The sequence below is a fragment of the Plodia interpunctella genome, chromosome 13 (assembly GCF_027563975.2).
Source record: "Plodia interpunctella isolate USDA-ARS_2022_Savannah chromosome 13, ilPloInte3.2, whole genome shotgun sequence".
In the NCBI taxonomy this organism is placed as follows: domain Eukaryota; kingdom Metazoa; phylum Arthropoda; class Insecta; order Lepidoptera; family Pyralidae; genus Plodia; species Plodia interpunctella.
The window spans coordinates 9134120-9155804 of NC_071306.1; the positions used below are offsets into that span (position 1 = coordinate 9134120).

Here is a 21685-nt window from a genome sequence, read left to right on the forward strand (position 1 = left end):
GGCTTACATTTTGGTCTCAATTTAATCATTTTTTTTCTAGACAAAACTAACAAATGAATTTGATAATTGTGTGTTGATACTCTAATAATGCTACGCTTACTTGGTTTTCGTTTCGCGTCGGCTGATCGAACATATCTAAGCGCCACTGATTCGCGATACAAATGTGAATATACGCACATTTTAGATACAAAATACAAGTTCTAGTACCACGCGTTAGGCCGCCCTATTGCTTTCAAAATGAGGCGAAAATCAAAAAGTACAGTAAACACACGATGCTTAAAAATTGGCTATCAAATAAAAAACACCACATTTAAATCGGTTCACCCGTTGATGAGCTACGACTAACTTAGCGGTCAAACTTACAACATTCCTCTTCTTGCGTCGTGGGTTAAAAAGGGGACTCCTGAAAACTGGCTTTCATCTTAAATAACAATAGAACCGGTTACACCACTGCTAGTGAGGCTGACCCAGAACTTTCACCATAGAACACTGTTTCCTTTTTACACGGAAATATTTCACTATCTACGCGAAAGGCCAAGAATTAGTAGGTATTTTTAACCGTCGTATTCCGTCACACTGCCGGCAAAGTTAGGTAATAAAGTTTTTTTTTTTAATGTTTACAAAATGCCCGCCAGTAATAAGTTTTTTTTTTTAACAAAAAGTAATTTTTGACACTAGCTTTAATTATTGTCATATTATTTAGTTGCATTGAATGCATTACAAAAAATCATCATGTCCGGACGGTCAAAACATTACATACATTGCATGTCAAATAAAGCTTGTAAATAACTCAATATGAAATTTTAAATCCAATAGGTCTTCGGATATTCTACCAATGAAAAATTATCCACTTTGTCAACCAAAGCAGCTGTGGAAATTTTAAATGTATTGCGTATATATTCTCTAAGAAGACATTTATATCGGAACATGCTCTATTTATAAGCAAACTAGTTTTAAGCCCGCGGCTTCGCCCTCGTTAATTTTCCGAGATGAAAGGTACCCTATGTCCTTTTCCATACTTCAAATAATTTACATGTATCCAAAATTTGAAGACGATTGGTTGAGTAGATAACGCGTGAAGGGGTAACAAACAAACAAACTTACTTCCGCATTTATAATTATTAGTTCGGATTGGCTTAAGTACTATTTTCATTATCATAGTCGGTCACTGTTCCGCTAGTTAAGCAGATATAGTTCTGCATTACATCACGTGCCAAGTGTACCACAACGCCCTACTATTTCCCGCTTCGATACACAAATACTTCATGGTATAACATTATACCGTTTACACTTTATGGTCTGTTTATGGTATAATGTTCTACCATATCTTATGTAGTAATTTATAGTGGAGAACATTTATTGGTATTATGTCGTATTTAGAGTTTCCATTCTATTTTCAAAGTACATTTTGACGCAATCCCCATCCTTTATAATGATGTACTGTGTTATAAAGAACGGTTAGACATCCGGGATGAAAGGTATCCTATGTCCTTCTTCATTCTTACAAACAAACAACCAAACTTACTTAGGATTAGGATCATAGATAAAATAATATTTTTTATTTTATCTATTTCTATGATTAGGATTCTATAAGTTAGTTCTGTGTTACCTTTATTGTGTAATATATTAGTTTATTTCTTTTTGCAATCTGGATTGATTACACCGTCACTGCGCCACAGATAAACAATACGATTAGACGCCATAACAAATGGATAAATCATGTTTTGTTCGAACAACTATTCAGCTAACTGGTCTAGTTACACAATCTATACTCATATATTCACTATCTCCGTGTATTTTTGTAAGTATTTTTACTAAAAAATAAGAATATATAATAATAAATTATATAAATCCTAACTAATATTATAAACGCGATAGTAAGTTTGTTTGTTACCCCTTCACGCTCCATCTACACAACCGATCTTCTTGAAATTCTGCATACATGTAGTCTGAAGTATGGAAAAGGACATAGGGTATCTTTCATAGGGTATCTTTCATAGGGTATCTTTCATAGGGTATCTTTCATAGGGTATCTTTCATAGGGTATCTTTCATAGGGTATCTTTCATAGGGTATCTTTCATGGGGTATCTTTCATAGGGTATAAAATTAACGCGGGCGAAACCGCGGGCAATAGCTAGTTTAAAAATAATGCACATTATTAATTTGAAAAATACGTAATATTTACATATTAATTAAAGTATTTTTTTATTTTTTTCTCTTTCTGAAATGTTCGCTTCGGATTGCAGATTCTTAGCTTCTTCAATAGTTCAAAGGACTTTTTTTTTTATAATTAGTAGGTACCTACTCCGTACAACAGCACTTACTAAATCCATGTGTTAGTCGTCTACATTGTCTATATTTTATCTATACTATAAATGAATGCAATGCGCAGACACATATTGTTCAAACAATGATTTATATGATCCAATTTTTTAATGTGAAATGTTGCACAAGTATTGCAGCTGTGAAATGTCTTTCTTTTATACTTAAAAACGTTTTGTTTTGTCAAGAGGCTGGTGTTAGTTTTTGTAGTATGTATATTTAGATACGCTTGATTGACATTAGACGACCTCGGTGGCGCAGTGGTAAAGTGCTTGCCTCTGAACATCTTGATGGAAAATGATCTGCTTCTGATTGGTCCGGGTCTTGGATGTTTATCTATATGTGTATTTGTTATAAAATATTGTATCGTTGAGTTAGTATCCCATAACACAAGTCTCGGAACTTAATTTGGGGCTAGCTCAATCTGTGTGATTTATCCTAATATATTTATATTTCTTTATTTATTTATTTATTTACATTTGAGGTAGAACGTTGAGTTTTTGAAAAGTGCAAATTTCTAATTTCTTCATACCCCGAAACCGATGAGATAATTTTGGTATTTACTAATATTGTCAATATCTCGAGTTTTAAGCAACGTATCGTGATGAAACCTATACCAGATTTTAAATTAGATTATATGCAACTATGTATCTATCCACGCATCCAATTCCATCCAATACTTTTTGCGTGATGCGCGTACAAACATACAGACAGACAGGCAGACAAAAATTCTAATAAAAAATGTTTTGGCTTCTATTAGTCCCAAAAAAAAACTCCCACTTAATATCTCCTACACAGTACAGACATAGCCCACTGACAGTTTTATTATATGTATAGACATGTTTAGCATTACCAATACATGAAGCAACGAGCAGCATTTTAGCTCCCACGGTTTCCAAACAGAAAAGCGAAGAAAACGCATATTAGTCAAGATCGTGTGATCTGTATTAGGGCATGTGCATAAAATGGCGCATTTTCTCACGGCTACTGGGACGAGATAGGATAAACATTTAACCATTGACCAACTGTCATGTGTTTTTTATGAGAGCCATGCATTGTCAACGTCTGATTTGTGTAATGATGGTATTTTAGTCGTTCTAATGAGGTTCTCCTACATGTTTTACGTTGAAATTATCATCTCAGTCATCTTTTCAATTACCTTTGCAATCTAACATGGCATCATCATTTTTGTCGCAAAAAGTGCTCTAATGCACGTAGATTATTGTGCGGTGGTGGTGTAATGGTTAAGACGCCCGCCTGTGGAGCGAAAAGTCCCAGGTTCGAATCCTACTCGTGCCACACGAGTTTGTATACCAATCTGACTCATGTGTAGTAGTTTTCATCGTCCACCACTTGCTTCCGGTGAAGGAAAACATCATCGTGAGGAAACCTGCACACTGGTTGATTCTTATTAACTTGTGTGTGAAATGGAGAAGGCAATGGCAAACCACTCCATTAATAATGCCAAGAAAGTTGTTGTGTGTGTTTCATTCCGCGTAATAACCACGACCCTCAGCCATGAGGAATACGACTATGAAGAAGAGATTATTGTGACTGATAAGAAGCATATTAATATATAGTATCGTTGAGTTAGTATCTCATAACGCAAGTCTCGAACTTACTTTGGGACTAACAAAATCTGTGTGATTTGTCCGTATATATTTATTTATTTATATTATGCTATGAAGATATAAAATAAATGTCAACTATTTATATTTACCAGTTGAGAATAATACAGACACAGACAGATAGCTAGACAACAAATTATTCATATAAAGGTCCCATTTAATGGTACCAAAAATATCATTGAAGTTTTTCGGATGCGGCGTTCAATTCGTGTTATGGTCAACGACGTTTCCAAAAGGACCTAATATTATAAATCCTAACTACCTAATATTATAAATGCAAAAGTAAGTTTGTTTGTTTGTTACTTCTTCAAGCTCTATCTACTCAACCAATCTTCTTGAAACTTTGCATAAGTGCATATAGTTTGAAATACGGAGGACATAGGGCACCTTTCATCCCGGAAAATCATGTATCATGCCGGAAAAATAACTGCTCCCTTTGGAAATCACGCGGGCGAAGCCGCGGGCAAAAGCTGAGTAGTTTTATATAATTGCGGTGTTATACCTACCGAATGATTGCTAGTTTTATATAATTGGTGTTATAGGTACCTACCGAATGATACGTCATACGCTTAAATAAATAAATTACCAAATCTTCAAACAATAACTAGCTATGTCGGTAAGTTATTATGTAAAATAATTAAAATCTCAAATTACATAAATAAGATCGTAAATTGTCAGACTTACGTGGTCGAAAGCGCGGCGGAGCTGGCTTTCACGTGCGTCCGGTAAATGGTAATTATCGGATGCTGCTGGTACAGTCACGTGCACAACAATATGTACAAATTCATTGGAAACTCGTAGATTACCTCTGCGTAAAGTTCTATTCAAGATCTGACTTGCGGTTGGGTGTACCGTGTGTTATTATGGATTTCTAAATGTCTTTGAAAGTGGAGTGTTAAGTATTTGTGTTCAGTTGTTATAGTCATTTGTTGAACGCTACTGTTCATTTCATTCATATTATTTATTCGCCAACCAAGTGTTAAAATGATCTTAAAGTAATTACAATTAGTGCTTATAACTTTATTAATAAGTATTATAATGTGATACTTCAATCAGAATACTGATATATAACGTATAATAAAACACAACTCTATTTAATAGAAGCAAAAAAAAACAGGAAGCCATTTTTCTCTCTACAAACATTTAAATCTTGCACTAAATACATATATAGCCAGTTAAGTAAAGAGGTTAGAAGATATGCTGATAAATAAATTAATTATTCAAAAACTTAATTAAAATATCAATGATGTAACCGCTTACCACCCAGATAATGTAGGTTAGTAAATATTTAATAACCCGTGTATAATTAACAAAAGTATATTTGCGTCTAGACTTTCCGCTCCCACGGACCTATAGAAAGGTCGTCGAACAGGCTTTGAGTCTCAATATTCTCAATATAGCGGTCATTATCGAGGTAGATAAGGAGAAAGGAGATATGGCAAGAAGACGCGAGGTTTCCGTTATCATTTACTAGCGTCCCGTCCCGGCTTCGCTCTAAATCTAAATCTACCTCAGAAATCACACTATCTATTAAAAAATACCCATCAAAATCCGTTGCGTCGTTTAAAAGATCTAAGCGTACATGACAGGCAGACAGCGAGAAGAGACTTTGTTTTAACACATTGATTTGCTTACAGATAAGATTCTAAATTAGATTGTTGTAATTTAATCAAAGATTATGCTGAATTCCGCTTCAAGACCTTCCACCATGGTCTGTACGGTCGGCACTCGACCGGAGTCTATTGTGTACCAGAACTTAGAGAGATCATATTAGTGTACACTCTGCCTCCTATATGTCTGGATTTTAGTTGTTTACCATAATTTGCATACTCCGTTTGGATTAAGAATAAAAATATGTTAAGCAGCTAAACTTTTTTCTGGCAATTATCCGGATAAATGCAAAAAAAAAGCTACCTCTCCTTCGTCATGTCGACTATTCCAAATGCAATAGTTATAGGTACAAATTATTTTTGATTAATAATTTGGTACGTCCAGCACACTATTTGCACCCACCCTCTAATAAAAATAATTCAAAAAAAGAAACAAAATATCACAATCATCAAAATAAATTTCTGTATAGATAGGTGATTATTCCATTACCCGTCGATCGCGCAGAATCTAGACACAATCGTTTGACTGGCGCATTTGCACCGGTTCGATAAGTAGACGTCATGTCACATTTAAATAGTTGCTATTCAATTTGAAAGGAAATATTTTATTTAATATAGTCCATATTAGGTTAGTATACAATACTTAAATCTATGTTAGTTGTAACAAATTATTCGTTTATTTAATTACTATCCGCGTGCAAAAGTGCCCGCGGCTTCACCCGCTTAAATTCCATCGGGAACAGTTTATTCTTCATATTAAAATGGGATGGGACACTTGAATTAAAATCATTTTAAATGCGCTATGGATATAGCGCATTTAAAATGCATACAGCGACATCTAGTGTTTTTTCTATTTGGCGCCACCTATCATAGAATACCGTGAATTACGCCAACTTTGCCCACTTTTTCCAGAAAACCTAGATTTTTTTTCATTTATTTTTTTTTTGTATGAAACGCCGTATTTTTATGTATGTGGCGACACTGAGATCATGTGCATGCATTGTCTTATTGAAATCTGACATTAGACACCGTTTTTTCTATCATAGGTATATATTTTTCGCAAATCACACGGGAACAATAGTTTATTCCGGGTTGAAAGGTACCCTGTGTCCTTCTCCATACTCTTAATTATGCGATATTTCAAGAAGATTGCTTGAGTAGATAACGCCTGAAGAGGTAACAAACAAACTTAGTTTCGCATTTATATTGTTAGTCGGAATTGGGGTCTCAATCTACTCGTATCTTCGAAACAGGGGACGATTCTAATCGGTCAACAAATATAGTAATTAATTCAAGTTATATATATATCTACTAAGTAAGTAATTTTAGCATCCGAGTGTACATAAACGGTTGCAATGGTCCGTCCGGCTGTTTCACGGTCTGTGAGCGTGTACAATGGTGTTTATATGTGAATATGACGTTTGAACCATACCACCCGAACCTTTCACAACGCCGTTCGTTCCGTTGGTAAAACAAAATGATTGTTAGGAAATTCATCGTCTGGAGCTAGGCTCTTGTCGGTGGAGTTTACCATTGCTTTCTCTATATAATTTTTAGCACTTTTGACTGATTCTTATTTTATTTATTAGCAATAACATACAGCAACAGTAAAAACAGTAAATAAATCTACCTAAAACATTCTACTTGGGGCAAAAATACATTTTTTGTGTGTATGTTTGTAACGCGATAACGTTCGAACCGTTTTGGTTTTATTTTGATGAAATTTAAAAGGTATGTTATGTTTTTAAGTCAGTGGGGCAACAAGATCGGTTAAGCAGTTTTAAAATAATCTAGAGGTCTGAGTTCGCGGCGAACAACTAGTATTATAAATGCGAAAGTTTGTGAGGAAATGTTTGTTACACTTTCACGCAAAATCTACTGGACCGATTGTTATGAAATTTGTTAAACCCAACTTGAAATAACACATAGGGTACTCTTTATCCCGAAATTCCCACGTGAACGAAGCGCCAGGGCGAAGCTTGTAATACTTGTTAGAAATTCGAAAGTAAGTTTATTTGTTACCTCTTCCCGCCTTATTTGCTCAACCAGTCATATTAAAATTTTGCATTCATATGCTTTGAATTACTGAGAAGGACATAGTGAACCTATCTTTCAACTTGGAAAAATAATTATTTCCGTGAAAAAAAACGCGGGCGGAGCCGCGGACAAAAGCTAGCGAATGAAAGCAAACGGATCAATGCCAAGGTTTAAAACAATGCAACATTGTGAAGTGTAAAATATTGTTAACAAGTATTACGGTTATGCATATGCGTGACATAGTTATTTCGATATCACAGTTCGAAATGTAGATAAATTTCTATGTTTTTGCCACAGATATTATTAGCACATTACTCAATGTAATGTTCTTATATCTGTTTTAAAAAGTGATCGTTATATTGGCAGAAATATATCAGGAAATGATCCCAAGGCTCCGACGCTCTATGACGGCGGAAGCAACCGGGAAAACGATCAGATAAGAGAGAGAGAGAGAGAGAGAGAGAGAGAGAGATTGACGGAAATTAATTCAAACTGAACTGATATAAATATGTTAATTGACAAAAACTCCTTGATGTTCGCGGTATCATACAAATATACAAATACTTACAATGTACCCATGCAAGAGCGGAGTCTCCTAACACAGGTATTGTATACTTAAAAGGAGACTTTAGCCACTGTTATTGTTACTACTCTGTAAATGTAATTAATAAATATTTTTTCATCATCAAAAAGCTTCGATCTACATTATCCATACTAAACTAACTAATATAATTTAAGGCGTCTTCCGTCTGTTACGGTTTGGCCCATTATGCGTGCGTTGACAAATGCACGTTTTGTATCAATTTTGAAGCAGATATCTTCAACCGATTGAGTTGAAATTTTGTACACACATTTAGTTTGGATGACAATGCATTATTATGATAAGCGTGACCTGATGGTGCATCCAGGTTCGCGTCCAGACGTGGCAACTCACCGGTTTACTGCACGGATTTGGTTTTTTTTTCACACATCGAATGAAATAAGATATCTCTGACAACAATAGAAGCTTGTGTCAAAAATTTTTGTAAAAAACTTGAAATGTTATTTTATTCATAAGGCACACAAACAGTTAATATATGAACTAATCCGTAATCCAATAGAGCATACAAATTTTATTAATCTAGAAATTATACATACATAGGTACATCAAAATAAGATTTATGAAATATATAAAAAAATATAAATATGTTGGGAACAATAAATAAATAAATATATTGGGAGAAATCACACAGATTGAGCTATAGAAATCACACAGATAGCCCCAAAGTAAATTCGATACTTGTGTTATGGGATACTAACTCAACGATACTATATTTTATAACAAATACATATATAGATAAACATCCAAGACCCGGGCCATTCAGAAAAAGCATATATATATATATATATATATATATATATATATATATATATATATATATATATATATATATATATATATATATATATATATATATATACCTATATATACTAATATTACAACATTTGATATTTAGATATTAAGTTCATCAAGTATAGATATAACAATACGTTTGAATTGGGATAAGTTGAAATTAAAAATGTCCAGACAAGTGTTTCTATTCTGTAAGAGACGTCAAAAAACTCACGTCGGATTCCGCGCGTAAAACTCACTCGAGCACTGGCGGATGCGTCGGCGAGTTGAACTAAACTCACTCCGGAATTTTGACAAATATGTAAATAGGGATGGCGTGCAAATTTGCATTCTGTAAGAAAAACGTCAAAAAAGTTTTTTGAAAGATCCACTAGCGCTGGCCAAGTGATTGCGGGGCGAGGTGGAACTCCCTTGACAATGTCGAAATTCCGCTGAGTGAATTTTAAGACTAGAGTATCAGCGCTACGATGTCTCAGTTCGTCGAAATCTTGACACATAATGCTTAGATAGATAAAAATTTTATTTGTTACTGTTTCACACAATTACAGACAAAGTAAAATAATATAACTAAAATACATAAAATTAACAATTACATTGTTCCATAAAATAGGTAACAAAAAGGCTACAGCTCAGTTATATGTTACCCAGAAGAGTAACAGCTGATTTTCAGCTGGCACCTTTGAGGTAGCGCGGACGAGAACTAAGGTAGAAATGAATGTAACAGATTCTTAAATTAGGGTAATAATTGATATGCATTAAATGTTACAGAAAATAAATTAATAGAAGATAAAATAAATATGTAAACTATCCGATAGACTTTAAACAAAAGTAATAAATTTAAATTTAATGCTTCTTTGCCAGTTACAACAACATCGTCACCACCCCCCGCCCCAGTGTCCTCCACCCTGGCCGCGCTGGCTGCGCGTCGCCCCTTCCGCGTGTCCAGCAGACGGCGACCCATCATCAACGCGACCACGACCACAACCACCGCCAAACCTGCCCCGACGGAGAACAGTGATGAGGACTTCCTTCAGGACGTCGAGGATTATGGTTAGTATATACAATCGTGTGGATTCCGCCCCAAAATAGGACCATTCGACATGCTCCCGTGAATGTCGAACGGGAATCGAACTCAAGCCCATCACTGAGCTATTAAATCTAAAACGAAAACGGTGACCACCAAAATTCATTTAGTAAACTGCGACCACATGGTATTGTAGAAAACTAATACTTTTTGCAAAAATTCTTCATCAAGTGTGTGGCGTAATATGTTAAAATATTTTTTGTTTATTTTTAACAAGAGAAATTGATGGTGTGGCGCTGGTGTGCGGAGACAGGGGTCTACCAGTTCACAGAAATACACCTCAAATGTTTGTTTCTTTGGTTTCTCAAAATCTAGATAAGTTTGAATTAAAAAAACCGGTAATTCAGTTCTGTTTGAGACAATTAGGTTAGGTTAGGTTAGAAAATTTTGAAATTAGATTTTCGAAATATACTTGTAAAATTATTTATTTATTCCATTGCGTATCGAAATCACTCGATCGAGGCCAATAATGGCACACGACATGGTCTTGCACGCGATAGGTATTGAAACAGTAACTCGATCTCCGGGTCCGATCGATGATTTTCATACATTTTTTAATATTTATCTTTCAAGTTATTCGATAAATTGTCATATTTATCGAATGTATGTTGCGTGTGATGATCTAATTACGTTTATTTTTAACCCCCGCAACAAAAAGAGGGATGTTATAAGTTTCACCGCTAAGTGTGTTAAAGTCTGTCTGTGTACGTGGCGCCATAGCTCATCAACGGGTGAACCTTTTTATAGCTAATTTATTTGATAGCTATTTTTATGCGGTGATTCTAAAATATGTTTGATCAAAATCGGTTCAGCCGTTCAAAAGTTGTAGCGAAATGAATATTGAAAGTCGGGATATTTTAATTTGTCTAATAAATAAATTTGTCCTAGATTACGAAGACCCGGACATGAAAACGCGTATAGCATCAAAGGCGCCGAAAACCCCACGGCGTCCGCTGGTCACCCTGAAAGAGGAAGACCAGAACCCCTCAGCCACAAATGAGGAGGAGAATAAGAGACATAGTAAGAAGTACAGTTCCACCTTCAAGAAGAACCAGTTTGAAAATGATCTTAACGTTAGGGACGAAGAAGATTCCACGGAGAAAAGAACCACTGTTTATGAATTCGACGGTATGACATCAAATTTATCGTTTACTAACTTTTTCTCACGGCTTCGCCCGCGTGATATTCCCATTTATTTTTCCGGGATGCAAGTTGCCATATGTCCTTCGCGATATTTCAAATTATATGTATGCAAAATTTCAAAAAGATTGGTTTTGCAAGAAATATGAAGAGGTAACAAACAAACTTGCTTCGCTTTTATTTTTATAATTTTAGGTAGGATCTCGAGGTCTTAGGTTCAACTCCCCAGACATGGACAAATATATCTGTGATCATAAATATTTGTCTGCGGTTCTATGTTGTGACCGTCTCCGGGTTTGTGTCCATCGGATCCACGATACAAGCTTTGTGTTGGCCGTTGAGTGTTGTCTCTCTATCTAACTTTATCTGCACGTTTTATCGGTCGAATACTCGGCTGTGACACCCCAAATCACATTATATAATATTTATATAGCATAGTATAACTAAGCTAAAGTTTGTTTTTTATTGGCAATCAATTTTGCATTGTATTATAAATTTCAACTTCTATTGTAGTGTATTAGTGCCATATCCCATTCCTCATCAGGTCTGCCTGAAAACCAGCGTCATGTCCACAGATAAAATAAGGGTCATGACGTGTCATAACACAAACTGAGACTACTAATTAACTTGGGGCATAAATATTTTGTATGAATGTATGTATTTAAGTATGTATCTATGTGTGTATGTTCGTAACGCGATAACGGTCGCACAGTTGGTCTGATTTTGATGAAATTTAAAAGGTATGTACGATCTGTCAATAGAATTATATCTTAAATGTATGTTTAAGTTCGTGGGGCAACAAAATCGGTTGTCGTTTTTGAAATGTTAACTCAAAAACTCATCGAAAATTTATTTTTTGTAAAATCTCATCAGAAATGTATTGTGTTTGCGAGGTCTAACTTCTAATTTAATAACATTTTGCAAAATGTGTTCTATGTATATTGTTACCTTGTTGCACTATGTTTCACTCTTTAAATAAACAATTTTTACTTTCAACAGAAATCAGTCCAGAAACGGCAGTGGCCATTGCGGCCCACCAGCTCCTGTCGGCGCCTGTACCCGTCATCCCCAGCTACGACGAAGACACCACACCGACCAGAAAGTCAACCACGTCGCCCAAAACTGTCACAGAGTTCGAATTCACCAGTCCCCAATACACCGAGACATACAATAAAGTTGACAGCAAGACATACAAAGATGATTATAAAACGACTGTAGTCCCTAGTCCAGAGAATCCAGAAAGGAGCTTCGCACAAGGCTCAACAGGTCCAGAATACAGTGTTTTGCCGTTAGACTTCGATACGCTCAGAACCACAAGCTTCGCACCCAAAACCACGTACAGCACAGCTTTTCCCCAGTCCGTAGACTCAGAACCTACCATCACACACATAGGCCTCACTGGCACACGATACCCATTAAAAAATACCGAATACACAACAGCAGAGTTCACTGGACCTACAGCATCGAATGCAGAAGTACCCAAGATAACGTACCCGGAGCCAACTAGTTTTGCACCAAAATCTCCATTCAGACAATTCCCAAAAGACACTTTCATTACAAAAGCAGAAGCAACAGGACCGACAGCGGTTAATTTAGATTTGCCTGCCAATAAATACCCAGAAGCACCATCCACAAGTTACATACCTAAATCCACATTCAGAACAACATTACAATCGAAACCCACTGGATTTTCGTTGCCAGATTTGCGCGGCACAACGTTTACAGCATCTACATTTGCCCCTAAAACTTCAAGACCTATAAACTCGAGGGTGTCAGGGTCAAGTCCGAAGCTAATTCCAGTGCCTGTTGAAGACTACGCCTTCACCACAAACACATACTCAGGTTTGGGACAAGAGCCTGCGTATTTTACTAGAGAATATTTGTTGGAATCGCCCGTGACTAAGGCTTACGATGGTGAGTTGTATGATTGACTGTCTCTCTTCCTTTTCTTCTCTGTATGCTGTGTGGGGTAGGCAATGGACTAAGGTACGTGTAGGGCTACATACATCATCAATAACATCTATACTTCATCACTCACCATAGACCATGGGTAGATTCACTTCACTTTGGATCCATTGGATCTGCACACTTTCTGTTTCCAACATTCTACTTCATAACTATCTTAAAAATATGTAAATTTTTAAGGGGTTATTGCCTGCATTGTTTCGTAGGTCAATAAGCATAAAAATAAAATATTCCTTCTGAAAACAGAATGATATTATCAGTTATTTTTAATAACTATTCTAGACTTTCATATGCTCGAAAGTGAATAACGACCATTTTCTTGCTTGTTTTGCCAGATTAAAAAGATCAGTATATAATAAAACATCTCTAATCGAAAATCATCAAATCAGTTCTGGCCGAAACATGAGGCAATAACCCTATCACCTGATAAACTGCTAGTAAATATTATAATAAAATGTATTCTTGCAGAACAATACCAATATATCCTGCCAACCACGACAACAACCTCACAGCCTCCACGGAAGATAATAAGAAAGAAGCACAGAAAGATATCGACCACATTAAAACCAACCACCGAGGCTTACGTTCCGGTGGTGACCACAGCCAAGCCGAGAAGGGTGTCGACGGTGAAACCTTTTGAGAAGGTGCAGAAAACTGCTCCAAATAGAACGTATAGACCGATTTTGAACTATGACTACTATGATGATGGACAGGAGAAAGTGGCTGAGAAATATGTGGAAGGCACAAAAGTCGTTGTACATGCTAAAGGTAAGGATTCCTTTGGTTTGACGTAAAAATTGTAGACCCGAGTATAATCCTTAGGGTTTGGCCATGATTAAGCTGTAATCAAAAAATTCTGGCATCAAATACCATGCTTCTTTGGTACTTACGTTCTTAGCGGTGAGGAAATACCTCATTCTAGCACCTTTTTAAAAGGTCGGTTTACACCAAACGAGCAAGCCATTGGTTTGACAGCCAAAGTGAAGAGAGAATAAGCATTCGTTCGCTTGGTATAAATACACCTTAAGACGTCTCAAAAAAAATCTAAAGTTTCTCCCGACTGGCTCGAAATTTAGTCTGCTCAAAGCATAGCTCAATTATTTAAACATACCTTATTTAAGTATTAAAGAGTTGTCTTCCTTCTATTCCATAAACCATGTAATTTTCTCCTCAGGTAACATCGAATGCCTAGACATCGGCAACTTCCCGCACCCGACCTCCTGCAAGAAGTTCATATCGTGCGCGCGCATGGAGAGCGGGGCCCTGCTGGGCTGGGAGTACGTCTGTCCCAAGGGCTTGAGCTTCGACCCAGTGGGAGGCATCTGCAACTGGTCCGCCGGCCTCGGCTGCGTCGAGAAAGACGCTTGACATTCAAAAGTTTATAAAACGAGTTTTAATTTACACGCCAGACCAGCCAACAGTTCACATACTAAGAAGTTTGTCCTATTGCCGAGCAGAAGGAGGAACATTGCTATAAACACGTCTCCGAAGAGAGGCATCGGCATTGCCATGTCTCCTATCTCTGTCTGCAAACAGATAATTCAATCGCGCGAAATCGATGATAATTTTCGCGATTCTGTGTGTATTTCAGTATTCCCACGAAATAGAATTTAATGTACGACAAGAATATTTTTTTAAATATTAAAAAAAAAACCTTTAAAATAAGAACATGTATAAAGTACGTACTTGTAAAAGTAGCATGTACAATCGAGGGCAGATAAAGGGGGTTGGTTTTATCTACCAGCGTACTGTACCTAGTGTAAGTACGATAGACGCCAAACAACAGTGCTGGCATTATGTTCCTCTACGAATAGACTGAGAGCCAGTAATTACAGGGTACTGTGGCAAAAGATCCTAGGCTTGAGAAAATGGACAACGCGCGTGAGACATCCCTGGTGTTGCAAGCGTCCATAGGCTGTGGTGACCGCACACTATGAGGTCGACAACATGCCTGCGCTTATCTACTTAAAACTTACTTCGAAAAGGATATATTTTCCAAAAAAGCAAGATTCATCAAAATTTTCCGTTAAAACTAGTAAAGTAAAAAAAACTCGTTTTATAAAACGAAACGTGAAAAACAATACCGCAATATGACGGCCGTAACAATAATTTGTTACCAACACTTAACTATTCACTACCATTCTTTATTTATTTTTACTGAAAAATTAAAATGCAAAACAAAATAATATTGTATAAGGTTTCAATACCTTAATTGTTCGTCTTTGTGATTTGTGATCCTGTACGTTTGACTGAAAGTATAATTATTGGCCAAGAACAAACGTTGAAACTTAAATGCAATATCCACTTATAATACGGGAGGTGGTACCCCTATTCGATCGAATATCATACTGGAATACTATTTTAGGCGTAAATTTGACAATAAAAGGCTTGACGTAACTGACGGCGCAAAATGTGAGCTTTTTTTGTTTATTTTTAAACATTTTCTTTATAACATATTTAGCCGCACTTTCGCGCGTTTCTCCCCACTATTTTCTAATTTACTTAACAAAATTGTATTCCAGAGTGATGTTCGATCGAATAGGCACTCGTAGCCTATCCCTCCCAAACAATTTTTGTCATAACTCATTCGAGTGACCACCACGATGAGTCCATTGACGAAACGGTGGCAAAATGACTGTAGTTCAGTTTCGATGCAGTTGCGTTTCAACGTCTGCGCTGGGCATTATGTGCTTAAGTACAATCACTTAAGTATTTATGCTATTTTAGGCGAATGAATTCTGAAGAGAATCACTTAAAACTTTATTTTTCGATGAGATTCTTGTGTATATTTAAAATTATTCTAAGTCAACTTTTAACATTATTGTTTAAATCGTTCGTGTAAAAAAACACTGCCAATTAAATGCTCTTTAGGTTTCTAATTTTTTTTTTTCTAATTGTTATTAAATTTTACTCGGAACTCGATCACTGTTCAATGCAGATATTTGCACATTTTTTAGAAACTATTTGTACGTGGTCGTTGCGTTTAGTTAAAATTACTTCAAAATGTGCCTTAATTATTTTAAAATTTAGTTTTTAAGTTTTGTGAAATATATTGTTAAGAAAATAAAACACATTAAAATAAAGTGTGTCTACAATTATTTGTATATCCACCCAATACAACAAAAAAATGACATTTATTTCAATAAATGTCAATTTTTTTACACAAGTTTTCATTGTCGTCAGAGTGAATGCAACATGCATTCAACGCCTAAGCTTTGAGGAGTTCCTTCGTTGGGAGCCGATGCTGAATGCACTATAAGGCTATGCTTATCATAATAAGGCATTGTCATGAAAACTAAAGCGATATTGGAAATTTCAACTCAAGTTGAAGTGGATGAAATGTGACTTGTAACATTTGATTAAAGACTACCTTACTTTGTGCGTTACATTGTTTCCTTTCAAATACTCGGTTGACTGGAAAAAATCCCTTTATGGGATAAGTCCGCCTATGCACGCGTCTTTTTTTATATTACTACTTTCTCTGTAGGTTTTCTTCGTTGAAGTTAAACAAATGAAATACCGAATGAACCAACGAACGAACAAAGATCGAGACAGATGAAATTGCTTGCTAGTAAAACAAATATTTTTTATGAACAAAATATAATTTATTACAAAGTCCTCTTGCTAATATTAACGTAACCTATCCCGACACACGTCATCTTGACTCTGCGCGCGCTCAGCTCCTCGTCGGAGCCGTCCCGGACCACCTCTAGCTTGAACATTACTCCGAAAAACTCTTTGAGGTGCTGGAGGAAGCTGATCGTATAATCTGATAGGGGACCCACCTGGAGCAGAAATAGAATCAATATATCTTTATACTATTATTATAAAATTCTGTTTGAGGCGGGTAATATTCGAAACCCCACAGAACCGATTTCAAAAATTTATTTCACCATTAGAAAGGTACATTATCCAAGATTGCTATAGGCTATTTATATCGAAATCTCCACGGGAGCGAAGCCCCGGACAACATCTAGTAAATACATAATTTTATAGATTTATTGCACCAAAATGTATACACACTGATATTACTTACATAACTAAATAAAATCTATAATCATAAAGTGTGGAAATAACTTAATATATACAGGGTTACTGGTATCTAACGCATAACCTTCCAAATGCACATAAGGTACATAGAGACTAACATCTTTTGTTCTACGACTTTTGTCTAAACGCGATAAATACAAAAAAAAACCTTTTTTTAGTTTAAATGTCATTTCTATAAAACGTTAACTCTATATTCGATTCCGCTACATAACGCTACGGTACTGTCTCGTGTTGCTTGGCTATTAAAAAACTACGAATCACGAAATGTCGTACAATAAAAGTTGCTTGTTTTGAATCCCAAGTAGTCTTTAGGAGGTGATGCGTTAGATACCAGTAACCCTTTATACATATACAATCGGTAAAAACAATAACAAATTACACACCTAACCTTCCTTAGGCATCACATCATCTATTGGTGAAAACGGCACGAAAAACGGAAAAAACAATTTTTGAGCTTATTGAGGACAAACAGACAGAAAGACGCAGCACCTTGTTTTATAATATATAAGGATGATACTCACGACACACTCGCTAACGTCCTTCTGCCCCAGCGCCATCCACAGCGCCAGCAGCCACTGGCAGGCGGAGTCCACGGCGCCGCCGCGGCGCACCTCGTCCAGCAGCCGCTGGCCGCACTCCCGCCCTATGTCCTCGGGCAGGGAGCTCTCGCCCTTGCCTGGCTCCAAAGATTTCTAGAAAACATACATAGTAATACATATTTCTTATTTGGAAGCAGAAACTTATTTGGCACAGCTGAAAAGGCATAAAAATGAAATTTATAAGTTTCTTTCCGCATTTCTTCTCAGCGTCTTGGTCGTTGAGGAATGCTTGTTGTTCGTTTATTAATTTTTTAAAAATCTTACATAATTTAAAATTTGAAGTATAAAGTGCCTGTAAAAACCTGATTAGACCTGAAAATTAATCGCAATAACATTAAGATAGTGGATTTTATGGTCTAACACATAAATAATTAATATAACACTCTTCTGCTTTGATGACTCGCCCTCTCATCTGAGCATTTTCCAGGTTTCTTCCACAGCCGTTGAGGTGCGGAGCCCAGGGTGGACAAAGACTATCTGGAGATCATCTGGTTCTAAATAATTTGAATATACAAAAGGTACATACAGCTTCAGCACAATAGAAAGTCTTCTCATTAGTTTCCGCTATGAGGCTGATCCCAAACCCTGGGCTTTTGCCAGCATTCGGACCCCTGCACTGGTCTGTGTTGATGTAGACGTCTGGTATGAAATTCAACATTACCTGGAAAATAAAATTGTGTTTTTCAATCCACATATACCGTAAATCAACAAAAAAGAAAAAATACATATGCTATAAAAAAAATCACAACATTTCTACAGATTACAGAAGGAATACCAAGTTATAGCCCTTTCCTGACCAGCAAGGATTAGCAGAAGAAGTTATATGTTACTTCTAAAACCAAGAAGTTCGACTGTTGTCATTTACATATAATATATGTATATATGAAGATTTTAAATAAAAACAAGAATGCCATACCCCCTTAGCAGCATCCACAACCCTATTGGCCATAGTCGGAGAGACTCTCAAAGCATACACCACCCCCCGGATCCTCTTGACCAGCCCCCACTTGGTCCACTGCAGAGGTCTGAGGTGACGTCTCATGGGACACTTGAACACCACCTCGCCCCCACCTAATGGTGGTGCTCCTGAAAGTATAGTTTTTATAAGTGTTATATATTGGCCTAGTACTTGCTCACTTTATTAATAGATAAAATGTGTATAGTCTGTGGCTTCATGTTGACACTTAATGTGACATGTGACATTACTTCACTTTGTTTTTACCGCCAATACACAACACTGACAACAGCTAGTTAGCGTGTTTTATTTATACACAATTAATTGTTATTTCGAACATAACAATAAGTAAGGTTACTTTTAGGTAACTAAGGACTTACTTTTGTTCTGACACTTTATAGATAAAAATTTAAGTCAATGTAATTTCTTCAGAATTTAGACATTCATAGGTTTTTCTTTGACTTTTTCATGACAAAATTTTAAATTAAATAGTATTACTGAAAAAACAACAAACTACTGGCATTTCTATTTATTTTATCAACCCATCAGGACAAAGAAAGTTTCCCCTCACTTGTTCTACTGAGCAGCAGTAGATTGAAAGTAGAATAAGTAGGAGTATGCCAGAAGCATGATTTCATATAAACTTTATCCTCGCATAGGATTTTTAGGTCAAAAAACTGTTTGGCCTCTATTTAACTATTCCCATACCAAAATTCTCTATATTGACACTCTCTCCATAATATATTGTTTTGTTTACCTCTTCTAACCACTTTGAGCTCCAGCCCGTCATCGACCAGGATAAACTTCAGGAGTATCGGCAATGCAGCCGCCTTCACTTTATCTACAGACACATCAAGATCGCTGTGGGTGACTCCTTGTAGCACAGCATTTAGTGGTTCCTTGCAGAATGGACCCAATGCTAGTAATACTTCTAAGTAGTACCCTGAAAGACATTTTATATTCTAGATAAAATTATAGAAATTATAAAATATAAAATACTCATATAAATCACATATGAATCAGTATAACACAGTACCTTCGGACAAGGTTTCAATATTAACACTTTTAAAAAAGGTTAGTGTTACCGATGATGACCGATTCCTTTAAGAAGTGTTTATATTAATATGAAACTTCACATAAAGGATCTACCGTACCGTGTCTTACCACTTTGTATGTGTATAGGTGTTTTGTTACAGTTCTTACTAACCTATACCCCTTTGAACACAACAGCTGTGATTGACCTGTCCTCCAATCAAAATTCCAGGCTGGAAATACAAAGACGTCCCGGTTTCTCCCAGCTCCACTCTAGTGCCGTTCGTCACCTTGTCCAATAACCGGATCAAATTCACCTCATACTCCCTGAGACCAGGGTCGTCATGGCCACTTCGAATGTCCTCAACTTTGATGGCACGACCGCTGAGCGTGGATAATAATAATCTCTGTCGAAAGAAGTTGCTCCCTTTGTATACGAGGACATTCTTATCAATTACTGCCGGCATTTTATATTTTTTTCAAGCTCAAAAATAAAATTGTTTACGTTCTGCTCAAACACCACATGGTTTTGTTTTGTTAGCAATTTTGACATATAAACAGAGATTTGACAATGACATATTCATTTAATTTTTCTCACGGGAACCATGACTCATATTTGCCATTGCCATCGCATCCTATTCTACCAAACCTACACATTCTTATTTTATTTGGAAGATATACACAAATATTAGAACATTAAATAAGTGGGAGGATAGGATAGGTAGTTTATCCTATCATACTTTTAGGTAGTCTTCAATAATTATATTATGTAATGTTATCAACATCGTTCTAAATAAGAACCTAAATAATTGTATATTATTTTATTGTGCTAGATTTGGTTTAAAAAAATTAACGACCGTCAGTCAATTCGTTTAAATAAAATAAAAACAACAACAAACACGAGGAAAGAAACACGGGGAAAGAACTTTAGATAGGTATTGAATTGAATCGTGATTACCTATCAGTTTATCTTTACCTATTCAGAAGCTGCAAAAATGAAAATCTCAATAGGAGACGTTGTTTTACCCGGTGACTTTTGTGAGGAAATCGAAGTGGCTGGTGAAAAGGCCAAAGTGATTCTTGGGCCGGGCCTTCGGAAAGAGATCGACAAAATATACATCACAAAGCCTGGAGTACTCAGAAAGCGAGCACCAAATACATTCTGGGTCGATAGTTACCAAAAACGATACGTTCCATCCAGAGGAGAGAACGTTATCGGTATTGTAATCCAAAAGGCCGGCGATATCTTCAGAGTCGACGTCGGAGGCAGCTGTCCTGCTTCATTATCCTACCTTTCTTTCGAAAACGCAACAAAAAAGAATAGACCAGAAGTTCAAATCGGCGATGTGGTGTACGCGAAGATGCTAGTCGCTAGCAAAGATATGGAGCCAGAGATTGTTTGTGTAGACTCAACAGGGAAAAAAGGCCGTATGGGAGTCCTCACTGATGGATTTGTGTTTAAATGTTCCTTGAATCTCGTCAGGAAGATTTTGAATCCAAATTGTCCTTTGCTAAACTCTTTGAAGAATGAATGGCCGTTTGAGATAGCAGCCGGGATGAATGGGCGGATTTGGATCAAAGCAAACACTATGAGAGAAACTATCGCTGTGGGGAACGCCATCCTAGGCTCGGAGTACTTGACAGATGATGAGATCAAAAGCATGTGCACAAATATAGCAGCAATCCTTGCTGGTCATATATCATGATGTAAAGTAACTGAAAGTGTTATAATATTTTACCCATACCGCAATGTTATAAAGTTTATAATTGACTCATAGTTTTTTATTTGTAAGAATAACCATAATTCATATTCGAACAACCAAAATATTTTATACATATATTATAGAGATGCTAATTTATCAGTAAATC

At 36.3% G+C, this 21685-nt stretch overlaps 3 protein-coding genes across 5 annotated transcripts in view; 2 read left to right on the forward strand and 1 right to left on the reverse strand.

Annotated features, from left to right (window-relative positions):
- Cht6 (Chitinase 6) overlaps positions 1-16263 on the forward strand; it is a 116214-nt gene extending 99951 nt beyond the window's left edge. For 2 of the 3 annotated variants that reach the window (XM_053754226.2, XM_053754227.1), the window contains exons 21-25: positions 9853-10041; positions 10964-11203; positions 12215-13129; positions 13649-13948; positions 14355-16263. In XM_053754226.2, the coding sequence (XP_053610201.1) occupies positions 9853-10041; positions 10964-11203; positions 12215-13129; positions 13649-13948; positions 14355-14548 (1838 nt within the window). In that variant the 3' untranslated portion in view covers positions 14549-16263. The remainder of the gene's footprint in view (positions 1-9852; positions 10042-10963; positions 11204-12214; positions 13130-13648; positions 13949-14354) is intronic. The other variant, XM_053754228.2, reaches the window with a different exon arrangement.
- Positions 16264-16755: 492 nt separating this feature from the next.
- Positions 16756-20370, reverse strand: Rtc1. Its single transcript, XM_053754236.2, has 6 exons — positions 19992-20370; positions 19542-19727; positions 18746-18915; positions 18356-18490; positions 17752-17922; positions 16756-16965 (listed from the first exon to the last, which is right to left on the reverse strand). The coding sequence occupies exons 1-6, from the start codon at positions 20281-20283 to the stop codon at positions 16789-16791; spliced, it is 1131 nt and encodes a 376-aa protein (XP_053610211.1). The 5' UTR covers positions 20284-20370; the 3' UTR covers positions 16756-16788.
- Positions 20371-20460: 90 nt separating this feature from the next.
- Positions 20461-21587, forward strand: Rrp40 (Ribosomal RNA processing 40). Its single transcript, XM_053754243.1, has one exon. It carries the CDS (start codon positions 20812-20814, stop codon positions 21520-21522), a length of 711 nt encoding a protein of 236 aa, XP_053610218.1. The 5' UTR covers positions 20461-20811; the 3' UTR covers positions 21523-21587.
- The last annotated feature ends 98 nt before the right edge of the window (positions 21588-21685 follow it).